This window comes from Doryrhamphus excisus, linkage group LG9, assembly GCF_037039965.1.
Source record: "Doryrhamphus excisus strain RoL-2023G ecotype Guam linkage group LG9, RoL_Dexc_Guam_v1.1, whole genome shotgun sequence".
Taxonomy (NCBI): Eukaryota; Metazoa; Chordata; class Actinopteri; order Syngnathiformes; family Syngnathidae; genus Doryrhamphus; species Doryrhamphus excisus.
In genome coordinates, this window is record NC_136365.1 from 15,595,574 (window position 1) to 15,613,889 (window position 18,316).

The 18,316-nt window shown below is 44.0% G+C and overlaps 1 protein-coding gene across 3 annotated transcripts in view; it reads left to right on the forward strand.

Annotated features, from left to right (window-relative positions):
* Nucleotides 1–13,718, forward strand: part of tnrc6c2 (trinucleotide repeat containing adaptor 6C2) — a 33,608-nt gene extending 19,890 nt beyond the window's left edge. For all 3 annotated transcript variants that reach the window (XM_058066593.2, XM_058066601.2, XM_058066612.2), the window contains 18 exons: nt 1,338–3,761; nt 4,353–4,556; nt 4,870–5,036; nt 5,108–5,185; nt 5,274–5,331; nt 5,411–5,553; nt 5,648–5,794; nt 6,181–6,318; nt 6,561–6,680; nt 6,767–6,850; nt 7,059–7,332; nt 7,738–7,902; nt 7,989–8,180; nt 8,259–8,408; nt 8,625–8,843; nt 9,427–9,500; nt 9,613–9,752; nt 9,928–13,718. In XM_058066593.2, the coding sequence (XP_057922576.2) occupies nt 1,338–3,761; nt 4,353–4,556; nt 4,870–5,036; nt 5,108–5,185; nt 5,274–5,331; nt 5,411–5,553; nt 5,648–5,794; nt 6,181–6,318; nt 6,561–6,680; nt 6,767–6,850; nt 7,059–7,332; nt 7,738–7,902; nt 7,989–8,180; nt 8,259–8,408; nt 8,625–8,843; nt 9,427–9,500; nt 9,613–9,752; nt 9,928–10,291 (5,141 nt within the window). In that variant the 3' untranslated portion in view covers nt 10,292–13,718. The remainder of the gene's footprint in view (nt 1–1,337; nt 3,762–4,352; nt 4,557–4,869; nt 5,037–5,107; nt 5,186–5,273; nt 5,332–5,410; nt 5,554–5,647; nt 5,795–6,180; nt 6,319–6,560; nt 6,681–6,766; nt 6,851–7,058; nt 7,333–7,737; nt 7,903–7,988; nt 8,181–8,258; nt 8,409–8,624; nt 8,844–9,426; nt 9,501–9,612; nt 9,753–9,927) is intronic.
* Nucleotides 13,719–18,316: the final 4,598 nt, after the last annotated feature.

An 18,316-nucleotide genomic window follows, 5' to 3' on the forward strand; every position in this document is an offset into this window, starting at 1 on the left:
TCATTTGTCTCCCGTGTAGCGATTGTGCTAGCATTAGGGAATATGCATGCACCATAGGCCTGATGACCTGAAGTGGCCTGTGAAATGAAGACAAATGTCAAAAGCAACACATAGCAGCATTTGTGTGTACCTGCTCTGCCCAAGCAAAACACACTTTCACTTCATCTGACTTATTTTAAGGAGTGGTTCTTCATCATAATATATATTTTTTGCTTATTGTGGAAGTAATATTCTACGTACCATTAAAGGATGGTGAAAACATTTTACTTTTTAATGTCTTTATGCTCTGGAGGTGGTCGTCCATCGGTTTAATATGTGCTATGTAACATTAAATGCTAAACAACATCTCTACAGTTTGTGTCTTTAATAATACACACAATTTTTCCTCATAATATTCATGGTGCAATTCCCCCTGCATACGCTTGCTTGGCCTGTGTGCTGGTTAGATTAATGATAGGATTTCCTATTGTTTTGAAGTGCATCCTTATGGGGCTGGCTGGCTAGTGTTCTGGGTGTTTGCATGCCGGATCAATAGCTTTTTCATCTCTCTACCTCTTGAATTAAAAAGATCATTGATTAGCTGCCTCCAATTGATTGATTTCCCTCTTATAGCACTGCTTCGATCTATTAGTAGTCTCCCTTCTGTTGCCTTTGGGGCTAATGAGATTTCTTTTGTGCAGTATAAATTACAAAATTGTTGGGGTAAGGGGTGGAGCTTTTGGGTGTCAAATGTTTTTAAACGCATAATAAATAGGTATAGATAGACTTATAGCAAGTGAATGTGCAGTATAATATACCTATACTGGACAGTAGCAGATAGTGAGAAATATTGCGCTTGGAATTTTTTTTTGTGTTGGGGGATGAGGAGGAGCATTCTGTATGATGGATGTGAAGCCATCTTGGTTTGATTCCGATAAATGAGCAGCATTCCACTTGGGCTTTCCTTTAGAGCCCCAGCGAACAAAGCAACGATGCAGACTGATGTGTCCCTACTGTGCTGTGTGTTAGGAGGAGGGAGAAAAATTAAAGAATAAGGAAATGCATTAGGGACACAAAGAAAGGCCAAGGGTGTGTACAGAGAAGCACGATCACAACAAATAAGATGAGTAAGGGTGGGAGTAAAAGAATGTAAAACAGGGAAAATTCTGATGAAAATAGGAACGCTGTCTCGTGTAGGTTTAAGGTTTAAGGTTTAAGAAGTAGGTTCCTGCACCATTTTTCAAATTTTTTCATTCATTTTCTACCGCTTATGCTCACAAGAGTCGCTGTGGAGCCGACCATTTTATTTGTCAAATTTTCTTACTGTATTTGTTCTCATTTGTTTCATTTCTCTTTAGCCATATCCCCCCAGAGTGGTTCTGCTGCCCAGATTTACCATTCGGGAGCCTCCTTGCAAGCTGACAACATTTTCGGTGCCAACAGCTGGAACAAAGGGATTATTGACGGAAGTGACACTGAAGCTTGGCCCTCCATTAGCCACAGCAGTGACCCCAGCCAACCTGCAGCACCAGAATGCCCCTTGGGCTCAGCTAGCTTCAGCACAGACAACGTCAGCGGTGTCACTACCACCAGTAGTACTTTTCTGAGTATGGCCACAAGTGCCACAGGCCAGCCGGCCCACTACACAGCTCTCAAATCTAACAATAACATGATGACAGGACCCGGGTCAGCCAACACGTTATCTAGTAACAGAGGTTGGGGGTCAGATGCCAAACAAGATGGAATGAATGGCGGGCGAGTAGCAACGCCAAATCACTGGGGCTCACCCGGTTTTAATTTGAATCTCAATCCCAGTGCAAACCCATCAGCCTGGCCTGTTCTCGGTCACGAGGGTATTCTTGGATCTAATGGAGTGTCCACGTCATCTCACCCACCAGGCAATGGGAATGGAAACCTGGGGAACGGGAGCATTGGAGGCGCAAGTGCTTGTGGTGGAGGTTGGGTTAGCATGGTTGGTGCTAATGAAAATGAACAGCAGCGCACCTCAACCAATACAAGCTTGTCCTTCAATATGGAAACTAACCGAAACACTGATGGACCAAACCACAGCAAGCAGCAAGCTCAGGAGCCCATGAGCCCTATCCATGGATTAACTGGCTGGGGAGGGCAGTCACCTACTGAATCATCCCAACTTAATGGAGACACAACAGGCAGCTCTGTATGGAGCAGTGCAGAAACCAAGGCAGCTGACTCCCCGAAGGACTCCGGCTGGGACGCAACTTCCTCTGCTGGCCTCTCTGCCTTGGGCCGCCAAGGTAGCGGTGGAGGGAGTAATGGAAGCGGTGGCTGGGGAGACTGGGGAAAATCCTCAGGAAGCGGAGATGCGTCGAAAGCTTGGGACTCTGTTGATGCCGCCAGCTCAGGTTCGGGTCAAGAGCAACAACTTGGCACATGGGGCAAACAGTGTGAAACTGCCCCAGCAAGCGAGGGTAGTGGGGACAGCAGAGATGGCCGATCTCACCACAGAGAGAGGTCGTCAAGCATGGATTGTACCCCTCTCTTACCACGACAGGACTTGGACCCAAGAGTACTAAGTAACACAGGTTGGGGACAGACTCCCATTCGACAGCACACAGTATGGGAGATGGAGGAGGCAAACTCTGATGATGGGAAAAGCAACAGCAGCTCAGACACATTTGAAGGTTCCAGCTCTAATAGTGGTCCTCCTTCTACCAATGGAGGTACCATCAACTCCAACATTGGTGGTACCAATCAGAGGCATGGATCTGAAGGAAAACGTGAAAGTGATGGACCATCAGGTTGGGGAGCCCCTACAACTGGATCTGGATGGGCTGATCCCCCACAGTCTCTGAACGAAGGAGCTAATGGGACCACCAGTGGCTGGGGAGACTCCATGCCTACCAGTGGACCTAAAAATGTAAGCATGACATCTTGGGGCTCTGAAGACAAGTCACCTAATTGGGACAGTGACATGACAAAAAAACAGTCCAGTAATTGGGGGGAGGGCCCACGTAGCTCCCGTGGTTGGGGCACCAGTAATGGGGGCTCCCACTGCTCCAACCCCAGGGATTGGGGAGAACCCGAGATCAAGAATAATGCGTCCCCCAGCAGCATGTGGGAAGGTGAGGGAGGAAATGTGGGTAATGGTGGCTGGAAGGATAGCACTAGAGGAGGAAACAGAGGAGGTGTTAAGCTGACTTCCTCTGTGAGCAGCAGCACTTGGGGAGAGTCCACACGAGCAAATGGCCCGGTGCAGGGCACCTGGGGCTCCTCTAAGCCCAATGAAAGCAGCAGCAGCAGCAGTAGCACTGGTAGCGGAGGAGGAGGTAGCATTGGGTCTTGGGGAGGTCCTGGTTCTGTGAAACAGAACACTTCCAACTGGAGCAATGTTAGCAAACAAGACCAGTGCTTGGAGACCACTGGTTGGGAAGAGCCCTCCCCTCCCTCTGTCCGCAGAAAGGTGGAGATTGATGATGGAACGTCTACCTGGGGTGATCCTAGCGCATACAACAAGACTGTCAACATGTGGGATCGCAATAATCCTAATGGTAACCAAGGAAACAGTGGCCCACCCCCCATTAAGAATGGCGGTATAATCACACCTAATAATAACAACAACAATCATTCTGGAAGTCCTGGCAACAACAATCACCACCACGGCCATCCAATGCACCACCATCCCCACCATGGTAACGCCCCAAGCCATTTGCAACACCACGGAAACAACTATGGGTCACCCAACAATTGTGCCCTGCACCCTGGTTCAGGGCCCCAGGGTAGACCTCCTCTTGCTAACCCAGGTGAGAGAACTGCATTACTGTGTCACCTGACTTTGTATGTCTGCTTTCTTATTGGATATGATCTTGGCAGGTTTAGAATGAGCTGCAATTAATACTAAATGACATGGAGTGTTGCATTGTTGAAGATCTTTTCTACTCGTACTTAGCATTTAAAGATTAGTGATAAGGTTTGTTAGGTATTCCAAGTATTATTTCTTGAAGTGATTTTTTCATAGTGATTATTAAGTGGTTTTTCATATGGTTATTGAGGCATCTTGATGATCATACATGCATCATTAATTCTGCCCAGTTAGCTGAATTTAGTACAGAAGTGTATTTTAATACAAAGACCACTAAGGATGAATTCATGTCAAGCCCAGTTCACTGGACTTATCCCTCTCAATTTGATTGAGTCAAACCACTGCCCCCTTCTGTTAAATAAATGCATTGCATCTCTTGTTACTTTTACTATTCCTTCTAATTGACTCATTGTGTGAATAACATTTTTTCCAAAATAGCATGCCCCTTTGACTTTGAGTGCATTTCATGGTGCAGTGCAGTCTGAGTCACATTTTTAAAAATGAAACTCCTCTCTCTGTTTGCCGTTCACAGGCTGGGGAGAGCTTCCTAATGTACAGCCCAAATCAGAGCCGGCTTGGGGAGAGCCAGCTGCTCCGACATCTGCTGTGGACAACGGCACCTCCGCTTGGGGTAAGCCTCCAGGGGGAGTCGGAGGATGGGGCGATGGTGGCCATGAACCCTCTGGACCCTATGGCAGGGCCAACGGACCCTCCTGCTCTGTACCCTGCAAGCCTGGTAAACATATGCCTTGGTTCACTTTTATGGAAGATAATACACAACACTATGAAGCTTAGTAGACTTGTCAGACTATTTTACTCGTTCTAATTTAGTTTTTTTTACTGTCTTAAAAATAAAATCAGTTCCACTCCTAAGAATAGATTTTAAGTTCGTTATGATGTATAGAGGACAATACAGTGTGCAAAGGAAAACAGTGCCATCAAGTGGTCACATTCAAAACTACATGTACATCCTACATTGAATAATGAATTTCTCTTGAGTTTTTCTTCAATTTTTCAATGTTTTTTACAAAACATCATTTTCTGCTCAGTGCCCAAACCTATGCAAGACACTTGGGGAAGTGGAGGGGAGGAAATGGGCATTACTACAAACCAGTGGGACACTGAAGATGGGGACATGTGGAGCAGCCCCACCTCACAGGAGAGCAGTTCTTCTTGCAATTCCTGGGGCAATGGACCCAAGAAAGGCCCGAGCAAGGTACATGTCCGACTAATTTTGCACACAGACATCATTGTTCATGAAATTATTTCAATGATTGGTTTCCTCAGGTCAAGATGAGTAACAAGCCGGATGAGACGTGGCTCATGAACCGTCTCATCAAACAGCTCACTGACATGGGATTTCCGGTACGAGCCTGATTTACTCTCAAATGAGTAGACTGACCTGCAGCCCTTTTTAAATTTTTGACGGTCCGATGTAATTAATGTGTTATAGAGAGACCCTGCTGAGGAGGCTTTGAAGAGCAACAACATGAATCTTGACCAGGCCATGAGTGAGTTTAGTTTAAATGCTGTAGGATATTTCAAGTAGATGTTTGTTTGATTATAATATGGACAAAAATGTTCTCCAAGGCGCTCTCTTGGAGAAGAAGACTGACCTGGACAAGCGTAGTATCGGCATGTCTGATTACGGCAACAGCCTGAATAAACCTCTGGTGTGTCGACCATCTGGGCTCACTAAAGATCCCTCAGACCGCACTGCCTTTCTTGACAAGGTATTAACTACATCAGCACAAGTTAGAATGTATACTTATTCATGTTTGCTACTGTGATCTGTTGACCATCCTGTTTTACTTCTCTCTTTTCCAGGATGGCGTTCTGTCCGATGATGCCCCACCATCACCGTTTCTGCCTTCCCCCAGCCTGAAGCTCCCCCTGGCCAGCAGTAGCCTTCCTGGGCAGGGTCTGGGACCAGGCAACTCGGGGCTGGCAATGCAAAACTTGAACAACAGACAGGTATTCCTGCCACCCTTAATTACCAATAAACCAATTTGCGTACCATTTCATCCGCAATGTATTGCCTTGACTTACCTTGTTACGTGCTGATTTATACCAGATTGCAGTCGACTCTCGCCACTAGAGCGTCATGTCCTCACTCTTGCGCAGTTAAAAAAAAAAAAAAAAAGATCACTGTTTTGTGGTTTAATGTGGCCTATAATTAGTTTTTAAAAATGCATATTTAATGCACATCCTTTCATGTGATATATAGTCACTGATGGACAGTGTATTATATGTATGTATGTATTATATTATATATTTAAACGCAGATAGGTGAAATATCCTTGCTAAATAAAATAATAGGGGCTCTTTGGAAGGAGTAAAATCTTTGTCTGATCTTCTAGATACCCAGTGGAATGTTTGGCAGCAGCGGGGCAGCACAAAGCCGGGCCATGCAGCAGCCTCCTCAGCCACCAGTGCCACCTCTGAGCTCCTCCCAGCCTAGTCTACGTGCTCAAGTGCCTCAGTTTCTCTCCCCTCAGGTACACAGATACACGTACATACACACACTGAAACTAGTTCTCACATCGGTCCAGTGTTTACAGACCAAAATTAACTTTTAAAGTAATTTACTGTCACGCTGTAACCCGAGGACCCGTGGGGATTCTAAAATTATTACTCTCTGACAGTGTCAATCCAAACTGTTGCAATGAACAAACATCATGTGTTTTTGTTTTAATTGTTGTGAGTCAAAACATCTATTTTTGCTCCTTATTTTTTTCAGGTCCAAGCACAGCTCTTGCAGTTTGCAGCAAAAAACATTGGTCTGAACCCTGCACTTTTAACCTCACCAATAAACCCTCAACAAATGACCCTGTTGTATCAACTTCAGCAACTGCAAATGGTGAGTTGCTTCCCCTGAAGAAGTATTCCCTTCATGTGTTTTCTCTGGCCGTATGCCCCATATACTCTTGGTTCCCTTTTCTTCAGGCATACCAGCGTTTACAAATCCAGCAGCAGATGATGCAGGCGCAACGCAGTGTTTCCGGCCCTATTCGTCAACAAGAGCAGCAAGTGAGTCAACAGTTTACCTTCCCACTCACAAAGTCCTGTGATGATAAATGTGACGAGCTGAAGCAAGACCGCATGACCACATGCAAATGACAGAACATGTATTTATACCATGATAACATTAGTGTGACATCAGTAGTTGCTCAACGGTTGTTTGTGTGTACAGTATTCTCATTGACGGTGTTTCTGCTCTGTCCATCTTCTCCCCAAGGTCGCACGCACAATCACCAACATGCAGCAGCAGATCCAGCAGCACCAGCGTCAGCTCTACCAGGCGCTGCTGATGAAGCAGCAGCAACTTCCCTCTCATTCTGCCTCCTTCTCTTCTTCTTCCGCTGGTCTGCACGGCCCCACCGGAGGGCCCGGATCTGGCAAATCAACCCTGGACCCTTTCACAGGCCCACATCAGGCCCCGGGCCTGGCCGACACACTGCACACCAAAGAGCCGCTGTCCTCGCCTAACGCCTACAGCACCTACCCTCTTTGTAAGTCTTAATAAGTAATAATACATTCAGTATTCTTTATTCAGTCGGTTTATCTGGCAACATTTTTGGTAACAGTAAGTGAAAGGGTTGGTATAATATCTGTTAGCTCGTGCTTCAAACTCCAAACAATAAATAGAGATGATTACTGTGGATAAAGGACTTGTTGCTCAGCAACCGCCTGTTCAACACACTACCATATTTTAACATTTTATTACCGGTACCTCAGACAGTGGCCAACAGCATATGTATTTATTCAAACCTTTATTGGATGTAAAGCATCTTTTAGAGAGGAAGTATTTATTTTTCAAATTTTTTGAACAAATTCTGCCATTTTCTGCACATTGCATCTGTATGTGCTTTTCTCCCAAGCTGTTAAGACTCTCAATTCTTGTGTCTTGTCTGCAGCTGGACTGAATCCAAACATGAATGTAAACTGCATTGAGGTGGGGGGTCTTTCCCTGAAGGAACCCCCTCAGCCCCAGTCCCGCTTGTCCCAATGGACACACTCCAACGCCATGGACAACCTCGGTGGCAACACCTCAAACTTGGAGAACAACCTCAACAAACACGGTGAGTTAAGAAGCATTTAGCAACTTTTTAAATAAAGTACATCAAGTAAAGAATAAACTCAGTATGTGTTTTGCCCCATATGTTAGGTGCCATATCTGCTGCCTCCACTCTGGGCCCCCCAGGGAAGCCCCCCCAGTTGGAGGACTCCTATAGTCCATACAGTCTGATGTCCAACTCAGAGTCGCCTGCCAGCCCCTTGGTGCCTCCAGACAGCTGGGGCCAAGGGAAGAACCCCAATGAAAAGATGACCAACGGGACCAACATTAACTGGCCCCCAGGTTAGGACACATGGAAATGAATAGCAGTGACTTGATTACATACTGTATGTACTCAACACTTTATTTTTGTTTCTTCAGAATTCTGCCCAGGTGTGCCATGGAAAGGCCTTCAGAACATTGACCCTGAGAATGACCCTAACATGACCCCTGGCAGCGTCCCCAGCGGTCCCACTATCAACACCAACATCCATGATGTCAACAGATACCTGCTGCGTGACAGGAATGGAGGTATGCACACCAGATGAGCTCAAACGTTTACGTAGGTTTTTGTTGGCGTCTTAGTTTCAGCCCCATGTTTCTTTTTCAGTAAACATCTGTACGTCATTTGAGTCTGTGTGCTTTCATAGGAATTTATCAGGAATTCATTCAGTTTCAAAGTATACATTAAGAAGACATGATTACTAGTTGCTTCATCTAAATATTACATATCTTTCCATATTGAAGGTAAACTGTCTGATGTGAAGTCCACCTGGTCTTCAGGGCCCGTCTCCCAGAACCAAGGCTCTCTCACTCATGAGCTGTGGAAAGTCCCTCAAGGTCCACGTGGCTCCACTGCCCCTTCCCGCCCTCCTCCAGGCCTCACCAACACAAAGCTGCCATCCTCCACCTGGGGGGGCAACTCACTCGGCCTGGTCCAAGGCTGGAGTGGCTCCTACTCCTCCGGTGAGCACAAATATACTCGCTTTGTTTTTATTGCAGTTGTAGTCATTGTACAGTGTACAAATTGTGCAGGTGTACAATCACACACACATCATGCGTTCAAAAGAAAACAACTGAACCTCACATGGTGGTGGGGGCAAGGAAAATCTTGAAAAAGCCAACATAGGTTTTTCAAGTGACTTCACTACTCCTTTAAACAAATCTGCTGTACCTCATCATGATATGATCTTACATTTGCAAGGCACCTTCGATCTGTGTTGTTTGCACTTCAAGGCTTTGAGTAGAACTCCTATCTGCTCTACGTCTTAACATACACACCCTGTTGAACTGCCATCCTGAGGTTTACCTGCTCTAAGAATACATTGTTTATCTCAACTGGTTTTGTGTCAGTTGGCCTATATTCATGCAGTGTGAAGAGAGGAAGTCTTGTTGGTTAGTACATGCCCTTTTAGTAAGCAAACGATCATATGAATGCTTTTAATCATGGCTTTTAGTCCATTATTTCTTCCAAAATGTGACGTCTGTGTGTGTCTAAATATTTCTCCTTTCCGAGTTGAGCATTGAGTAGTGTCTGTGTTTACAACAGAGGGAACAACCTGGAGTACAGACAGCTCCAACAGGTCTAGCAGCTGGCTGGTGCTCAGGAATCTCACGCCTCAAGTAAGAAGGCTGCTTGTTATTACCTTTTTATTTTTATACAAATGAACAAAGTTAATAACCCGTAGCTTATAGGAAATGTTGAGTAACTGTCCTCTTTCTGTGTATTTTGCAGATTGACGGTTCCACTTTGCGGACCCTGTGCATGCAGCACGGCCCCTTGATCACATTCCACCTCAACTTGACCCAAGGGAACGCCGTGGTGCGCTACAGCTCCAAGGACGAGGCTGCCAAGGCCCAGAAGTCTCTGCACATGTACGTGTCAGCAGTCGCTTTGCATCCTTTCACTGCACTGAAAAAGTATCAGTGGACCTACTGTAGTATTTGTGGGTTCGAATTAGGCTTTCCCTTCTTGACATCAACCAAAGTCATATTAGTCCCGGTATAAAATATAAAATATAACAAAAAAATCTTGTGCTTCCTGTGTCAGGTGCGTGCTAGGTAACACCACCATCCTCGCAGAGTTCGCCGGCGAGGAGGAGGTGAACCGCTTCTTTGCACAAGGTCAGTCGCTGGCCTCAAACAACACCACCAGCTGGCATGCTAACCCGGGAACCAATCAGAATCGAATGGGCGGGGCAGCGCCATCCCACTCCATGGGCCAGTGGAGCAGCAGTGGAGGCGGCAACGGCGGAGGAGGCAAGTCCAGCGGCGGCGACCTTCTTTGGGGAGGGGTCCCCCAGTACTCAAGTCTGTGGGGGCCCCCGAGCGGAGACGACGCCCGCGTGATCGGGAGCCCCACCCCAATTAACACACTGCTACCTGGAGACCTGCTGAGTGGGGAGTCCATGTAGGAGGATGCCACAGCCCACCTCCACTAACCACACGCAGTGTGGAGGGGGGGCTCATACGAACAGGAGCAAAAACCCAAGCAAATCATGTGGAGATAATCAGCACCATTTTGGAACTTTGTGGAACTGTGAATTGGGAAGCAGAAGGCTGAGGGTTCCCCCACATAGACCATAGACCTCAGTCTTTATTTTTGCAACATGAAAAACAAATAAACGGACGTAAAACAAAGAAAACATTTTTTTAGGAGAAGCAATCAAAGCTGCCATCTACCTTTCCCTCCATGAAGAATGAAAATCATCCCAAACAAAGCGAGCATTCCCAGCATGCACCATGGCCAATGACGTGGTTGGATGACCTTTACTAGTTACCTTTCTTTCTCAGCACTAATTAGCCTTAAGTGCTCTCCGGCCCAGGTCCTTCCCTAGCCGCCTTTCCTTTTCTTTGTGGACTTTGTGAAGTACGTGATGGAATCTTGCACAGTTTGACCTCTGGAGCCAGCTTGAGCGACGTAAGTCGACGCGCCTGGTGACCAACTCTCTTTTAACTGTGGCCCCCACCCCCCCCACGCCGGTCCTCGAATTGTTCAGTTTGTCTTGTGGACGCCGCTGACAGCTGTCCATTGTTGATGTCTGTCCCTATTTATAAGCTCTGTGCACGACTGAGTAGAGTGGCGCCAAATCACTGACAAGATTGGTCACCTCCAGTTCTTACTGGTGCTTTGTTGACTTTTTCTACTCCTCTTCAGGCCGACCATGACTGGATTGGTGGCGGATGAGGACGCAATTCCACCTTTTACGTGACGGTTTACATTGTGCAATATACACCGGAGAACTTTCTGGCCGTCCACACGCAGCTGGTTGTTTTTCTGTGTATTCGATTGTTATTGGAACTTGAAAAGACCTTATCCCCCAAAACTTGGATTCCCTTCAGAGCCCGCCCCCCCTCCCAGTTGGGAAATCCGTGCAAAGAGGAAGACGCTTCCTCTGTGTGTGCTGCACCCAACACAGACTTGATTGGACGCCTCTGGGTATCTGGTACCATACCAAATAAAAGGGCAGGGGAGCGAGTGTTGGTTCTCCTAATGCAGTAGACCTTCCGAGTGTCCCTCGGTTCTGGATCAACACAGGAAAGACCTTTTGAAAGGGTTTTTATCATAGCACTTATGAGGAGCTACTGGCTTCAATCCAATAAATCAAGACAGCTCTTCTTGGACAAGGGGAACACAAGGGAACTGTCACCCATGAACAATATCAAAGTGAATATCACTGTTACTCCAAATGTTTCAAAGCCTTGCTCTCTTTGGAGACCGGCGGCGTCTCGGCAAGCAGCGGGGCCGGGGGAAGGGGGCGCGGGAGTCAGGAAGTCCACTGAGTGCCTCTCTACTGTGGTCCACGCCTGTCCTCTTTTGTGCCACATCGGTTCCCCGCAGCAGCAGCAGCAGCACTTCCTCTACCGGGCTCAGTCTGGCAATAACCACCGCCCACCTGCCTCTCTGCTGTGGCCACGCCCACCTCCCCCCCGACTCGCCAATTCTTAAAAACACAAAAATCACTTTAGCTGGAAGATTTAATAGTCATATTTCTGGATTGATTTTTGTTTCATTGTTGTTGTTGTGTTGACATGCTACATGCTGACGTAGCCCTTCACTGTTCATATGCAGAAAACACTCGTGCGCTCGTGCTGTGTATTGAATGCAACGCTAGGATCAATACTACAGACTTTTATTGATTGTGTTCTCTACTCCTTCCAGTCCAGGTTGTTTCATGTTGTCTTTGTTTTGGTCCAAGCTGCTCCCATTGCCTAGCTGCTACGCTATCACCCCACCCCTAACCCTTTTCAACCCTAACCCTAGCCCCCAAAACCCCGCCCCCCCCTCCTGTGGGCCCTTGTACCAGTTTCTATGCAAAAGACGAGAGGCCCTTTTTACAAGCACCCCCTCACCCCCCCACCCCCACTGTGCACTTCACGATGGCCACCATTTCTCCAAAACACTGTCGCTAACTTTTTAGTCGGAACACTTTATCGACGACACTCGTGTCCAAGCTTGATCTCAGGGTCGGGAGGGGGGAGGGCGAGAGGGGAGGGGGGCAGACACCACCGCAATGATGCAGCTCTCCACGCCTGTCTTTTGTTTCTACTGTGAGAGCGCCGTCTTTACAATGTATACTCACACACCTCACTTATTCCTGGCATACAGAAGAAGCCAATGTACTGTGCCAACTTCAACAAGCTGTGTCGTACAGAGAGCACTTGTGTCCGAGGGGGGACGGGGGTGGGGTATCACACCCTGAAATGACTGAATTTTTTTTGTGTGTGTTTTTTTTTTTTATGCTTTTGTGGGACAAACCTAACCTAGCATTGGACGGGTGAGGTTCCAGTTTGCTACAGTGCACAGTTGATGGGTAATCCCGGGTACATATTTTTTTAAAACCAAAAAAAAAAACTGAAAAAAATAACATTAACATCATTTTTATGAAGCTTGACATTGAAAAAAAAATCTTCAAAAATGTAAATGGGGAAAAAAAAACTTGTCTGATATGTTAAAGCTCTGCACTTCTATCTGAAAGGTCTCTGGTGGGAAGTGTCTACTAACCCCATGAAGAAGTAGACCAGCGACCAGGCTGCCTTTTCCTTTCATCCATCTCATTTTTACGTTGATGTCCTGCTCAAAGCCGGCCCACTCATATGAACTGTACATTTCCACACAGCCAAAAATGGCTCATGGGGGGCCCACTGTATCAGCCTCACTCACAGGGCAACCAGTTGGTGTACAAAGTCTTAAAAAAAAAAAAAAGTCTAAGAAAAAGGGGACAAAGGCTACCTTTTCAGGACTTGCAGTCCTGCAGCACACAAGCAAAAATCACTATTGCCTGTTTCTGTAACTGCCTTGATCCAAGCTCAGACAGACCCAATAGCCGAGGAGTACCAAGTGGAGAAAGTCAAAAGAGGCTTTCCAAAAATGCTGCACCAGCACCGAGAGGCTCTCCTCGTCACGCTCACGTCGTATAGCAGTATATCTCCATAGCAACACGCCTCGGATTGTAGCCTCTCAAATCTTATCTTTGTCTTTGTTTCAACTCAAGATGAGCAATATGTTTTGTTTACTTTTTTTGCCCCCCCCCTGCTAATACGCTAATATGCGAAGGTAATGATGGCGTTGTAAACTGATACTTGATGGTATGAAAGCCAGAGGTTGAAATTCTGCACATTTTTTTTAACATAATGCAGTACATCAAAGCAAGTGTACTGTATATGTGGATTTGTTTTGTTTTAAGCCAGACATGATTAACCCCCCCCCCCTCAAGCTTTCAACATTTCCTTAAAAAAAAATCACATATCAAAAAAAAAATTGAATTTACTTGAATCAATGGAATACGGAGGAAGGAGGGTCACACTGGAAGGAAAAACAAAAAGAAATAATAATTTAGTCCAGAAAATGACTAGTTCTGGACAAAAAAGGTTTTATTTTATGAGGAAAATTCAAATCAAATTTTAAGGAGCTTACAATGAAAATGGTACAACCTGGCAAGAAAAATGTTGCAATCAGAAAAAGTCGCGTTAAAAATACCTAAAATGTAAAAGTAATATATACCGTATTTTCTGGACTATAATTCGCTCCGGATTCTAAGTCATACAAGGCCAAAAATGCATAATTAGTTAAAAATAAAAAAAATAAAAACATAAGTCGCACTGGAGTATAAGTCTAATTTTTTTAGGTCATTTATTTTACGAACTACTTGACCAAAACAGACAATAGAGAACAGGCTGAATAGGTGTAAGATATGCTAACACAATGGTTATTCAGCTACACAAAAAATAAACACGAACAGAAAAGGTGTCCAGCGTTTATGTAACATAACAAAGCGTTTTAAGTACAGTAACATTTGTGTTCCGTCGTTCTCGGTTGTTTTTGTAAGCTAACGTCTACTGTTAAATATTGAATTGTTCAGGAGTAGGAAATATCTGTGCGAAAGTCTATAGTGCCCTCTTGTGGCTGTCTGTGAAATTATTGAAATTTGTGAAATTTTTTTCATAGGTTGGCTGTTCCTGCGACTTATACTCCAGAGCGACTTATAAATGAAAAAAACTGTTTATGTTACATAAACACTGGACACCTTTTCTGTTCATGTTTATTTTTTGTGTAGCTGAATAACCATTGTGTTAGCATATCTTACACCTATTCAGCCTGTTCTCTGTTATTTTATTAATGTTAGAACTTGCCTTCCAAGAGGATGTAATGTCTGTTTTGGTCAAGTAGTTTGGAAAATAAATTACTTGCAAAAAATGCGACTTATACTCCAGCGCAACTTATGTATGTTTTTTTCGACCAAATTATGCATTTTTGGCCTTGTGCGACTTATACTCCGTAGCAACTTATAGTCCAGAAAATATAGACATATTTTTTTTTTTTTTCATTTATAAGTCGCTCTGGAGTATAAGTCCCAGGAACAGCCAACCTATGAAAAAAAAAAAAGGAAAATACGGTACACATTTTAAAAATAAGCTATAAGGGGGAGAAAGTTGACATTTGGAGGAGATTCCAATCTAGATAAAGGTTGTACTTTTGGTTGACGTTTTTTCGTGATTTATGATTTTTTTTTTGGGGGGGTTAAGAGTGTAACTATTCTTGAGCCATGACAGTTTTTTGTGGAAAAAAAAAGATGATTTTATAGTTGAATTCTTCTTGGTTTTCTTTGCAGTGTGTCCCTACTGGTCCTTGGTTGGAGCACCAATAAAGTAATGTGAAGTCAGTCTTTCTCTGGTCTGACAGCTACGTTGAGAGGATGGCAATGTATTGCATTAAGTTACAAATCTTTTGGAGAAAAAAAAATGCAAGTGTCATCTAAAATGTGTGTGTGTGTGTGTCATCTTCTAATGTTGCACTGAGTGTCTTGTTTCCCTCACTCAGCTAATGGAAGATAAAAGTACGGAGGGGAGACGGTGACAATTCATGTGTACATGTTTACTCAAGGACTTAATGGACTTTTTGTTTTCATTCTATCTGTCAAAAAAAAAAAAAAAAAAAGTTTATCTACCTTATAGTGGCTTTTATTGTGGAATAATCCCCATGCAGGATTATCAATGAGTATTGCACCATTTTGTTCCAATGTAAAAACAACAACAAAAAGTATAAAACAAAGAAAAAAACGGTGAAAAATAAAGACAAAGACGTTGGCCGTAGACGGCGTAGAAGGACTGGTGTTCCCCAATGGAAAAGGAGGTCATTTCAGAGGTGCCTATTGTTTGTGTTTTTTCTTCTGCAAAAGCCACCTGTTGTCGTTTACAAGCATTTCCTTTGTCGGACTTCGGAGCAAATAGGAATCTACGACAGGAATGTTGTATTTAATAAAAGAAAGTGAAAATATCCTCTTCCATCAAACATGGACATGAAAACCTTGCAAAATGAAGATTTATGCTACTTTCAGTACTCTGGGATTGATCAGTGTTGTTGTCCTATTTCAAGTTGTTGACACATGATCTCTTTTTGTGTGTGTGTGTGTGTGTGTGTGTGTGTGTGTGTTTGCGGTTATGTTAGGTCACTATCTTGCACACTTGTAAAAGATTCATGGATTTTTGTCTCAGGAAGGCCAGGGTTCCAACATCGCAACTCCTCCATTTCTTCACAATGAAGCAACAAGCGCTGATAGTGTTTTTTTTTTTCTTCTAGACTTGGAAAGACAACAAGAAATGTTTTGTAGCAACTGAACATACATATTTACCAAATAAGACTGAGAATCAACTTTGAATTGAAAGAGAAAAGAAAGTGCTTTACATGTGAAATCTGAAGTAGACATTGCTTTACATTTTCTAACCATGACATGAAAATGCTTTTTTTTTTTTTTTTTTTTTTGCTTTGTGTGTGTGTGTGTTCCTGTTCCTAGTTGTCAATCATCTCTCCGTGTAAACAGCTGGTTTTTAAATGGATCATGATCTATGCACAAAGTGGGAGGGGCAAGTCTTGGGGTTCAGGGTTTGATGTCGGCTTCTTCATTTTTTTTTTTGTATGTGTCGTGCTAACAACATCCTCATGTATGTGTCATGTTTTAGCAAGCCCTTACATCACCATGCTGTGTAACCCTTCTTAACCAATGAGCGCTTGTCCTTCTGCTAAAGCACTGTGGGTCCTACTGAGAAGAAGCCCATCATTTTAATAAGGCTCGAAGGTTGTTTTTTTTTTTTTTTTTTAGGGGAGGGAATGGGAGGGTCATGTGGGTATTTGCCTTTGCCTTTACTTTGAAAAGAAAAGAAAAAAAATGAAAAAAAAAATGTATGTAACTGAAAAACAAAGTTGTGGCTTTTAATGTTGTTCCTTTTCCTCCTCATAGAATGTGATTGTTAAGGACATGCACCGGAAAAAAAAAAAGTTTCCATGTGGATTTATGGAGCTTATTTCGGATTATATTAAAGTACAAAATTTCTTGGCTGTTACGTGATTTTGTCATGTTTTTTTTCTGCTTTTCTGCTTTTGCACCTCACATTCAAACTACACAACTTAAAACCACCAACCAGGCCAGTAATCTGTGTAGAGTGATGGACTCGGACTTGAATTTCCCAAAAGACATCAAGGCAATGACTACATCAGCCTGCTGTCACCCCGAGAACATCTCAAGGATAAAAGAGCTCAACAAATTCTGTAAAAACTAGCCCATGCCTTCATCTTGTCGGCTGGATTATTGTATCAGTGCCTTGACTGGTCTACCTACAAAAAAAAAAATCAGACAGTTGCAGCTCATTCAGAACTCTGCTGCCCGAGGTCTTACTAAGACCAAAAATGTGGACCACATCAGTCCAGTTCTGAGGTCTTTACACTGGCTGCCCAACTATCACAGGTTAGACTTTAAAGTTTTGTTGCTGGTCCATAAAGCACTGAGTGGTTCAGGACCTAAATACATGAGTGACCTCCTGACCCAGTATGAATCACATATGAACCCACAAAACTCTTCAGGTCATCTGGATCCGGTCTCTTATCAGTTCCCAGAGCCCGAAACAGACATGGAGTAGCACCTTTCTGCTTCCACGCTCGACCTCAGATCAGCTGAAAGTCTTATTTAAATCCAGGTTAAAGACCCATCTGTTCTCAGCAGTATTTACATAAAGTTTTGTTCAGGAGTTTATATATGCACAGCCTATTATAAGACTTATGATGTCTTCATTCATTCATTCATTCATTTTCTACCACTTTTCCTCACGAGGGTCGCAGGGGTGCTGGAGCCTATCCCAACTGTCTTCGGGCGAGAGGCGGGGTACACCCTGGACTGGTCGCCAGCCAATCACAGGGCACATATAGACAAACAACCATTCACACTCACATTCATACCTATGGACAATTTGGAGTCACCAATTAACCTAGCATGTTTTTGGAATGTGGGAGGAAACCGGAGTACTCAGAGAAAACCCACGCATGCACGGGGAGAACATGCATACTCCACACAGAGATGGCCGAGGGTGGAATTGAACCCTGGTCTCCTAGCTGTGAGGTCTGCACGCTAACCACACGACCGCTATGCCGCCCTCCTTATGATGTCTTCTTGTTTTTATTTAAATCTAATGCTTTACGTTTCTCCTTCAATGTTTTATGTAAAGCGATTTGAATTGTATACATGAATTGTACTATACAAATAAATGTACCTTGCCTAAATTAAACTTGTCATTTAGAGTAGTCCGTGTACAGCTGGTATACATTTCCTAGCCACTACTAAACCACTAGTAAGCTAATATGTCAATACATACATACGTACATACATACACACATACATATACATACATGCGTATACATGTGTGTGTATATTTGTGTGTGTGTGTGTATGTATGTACGTATGTGTGTATATATGTACATATGTATGTGTGTATTTGTGTATGTATGAATGTATGTGTCCATGTGTATGTATGTATGTATGTATGTATCTATATATTTATGTGTGTATATATACTTATGTGTGTACATATGTTTGTACATACATATGTACAGGTGTATGTATGTATGTATGTACGCATGTATGTGTTTACGTATGTGTGTGCGTATGTAT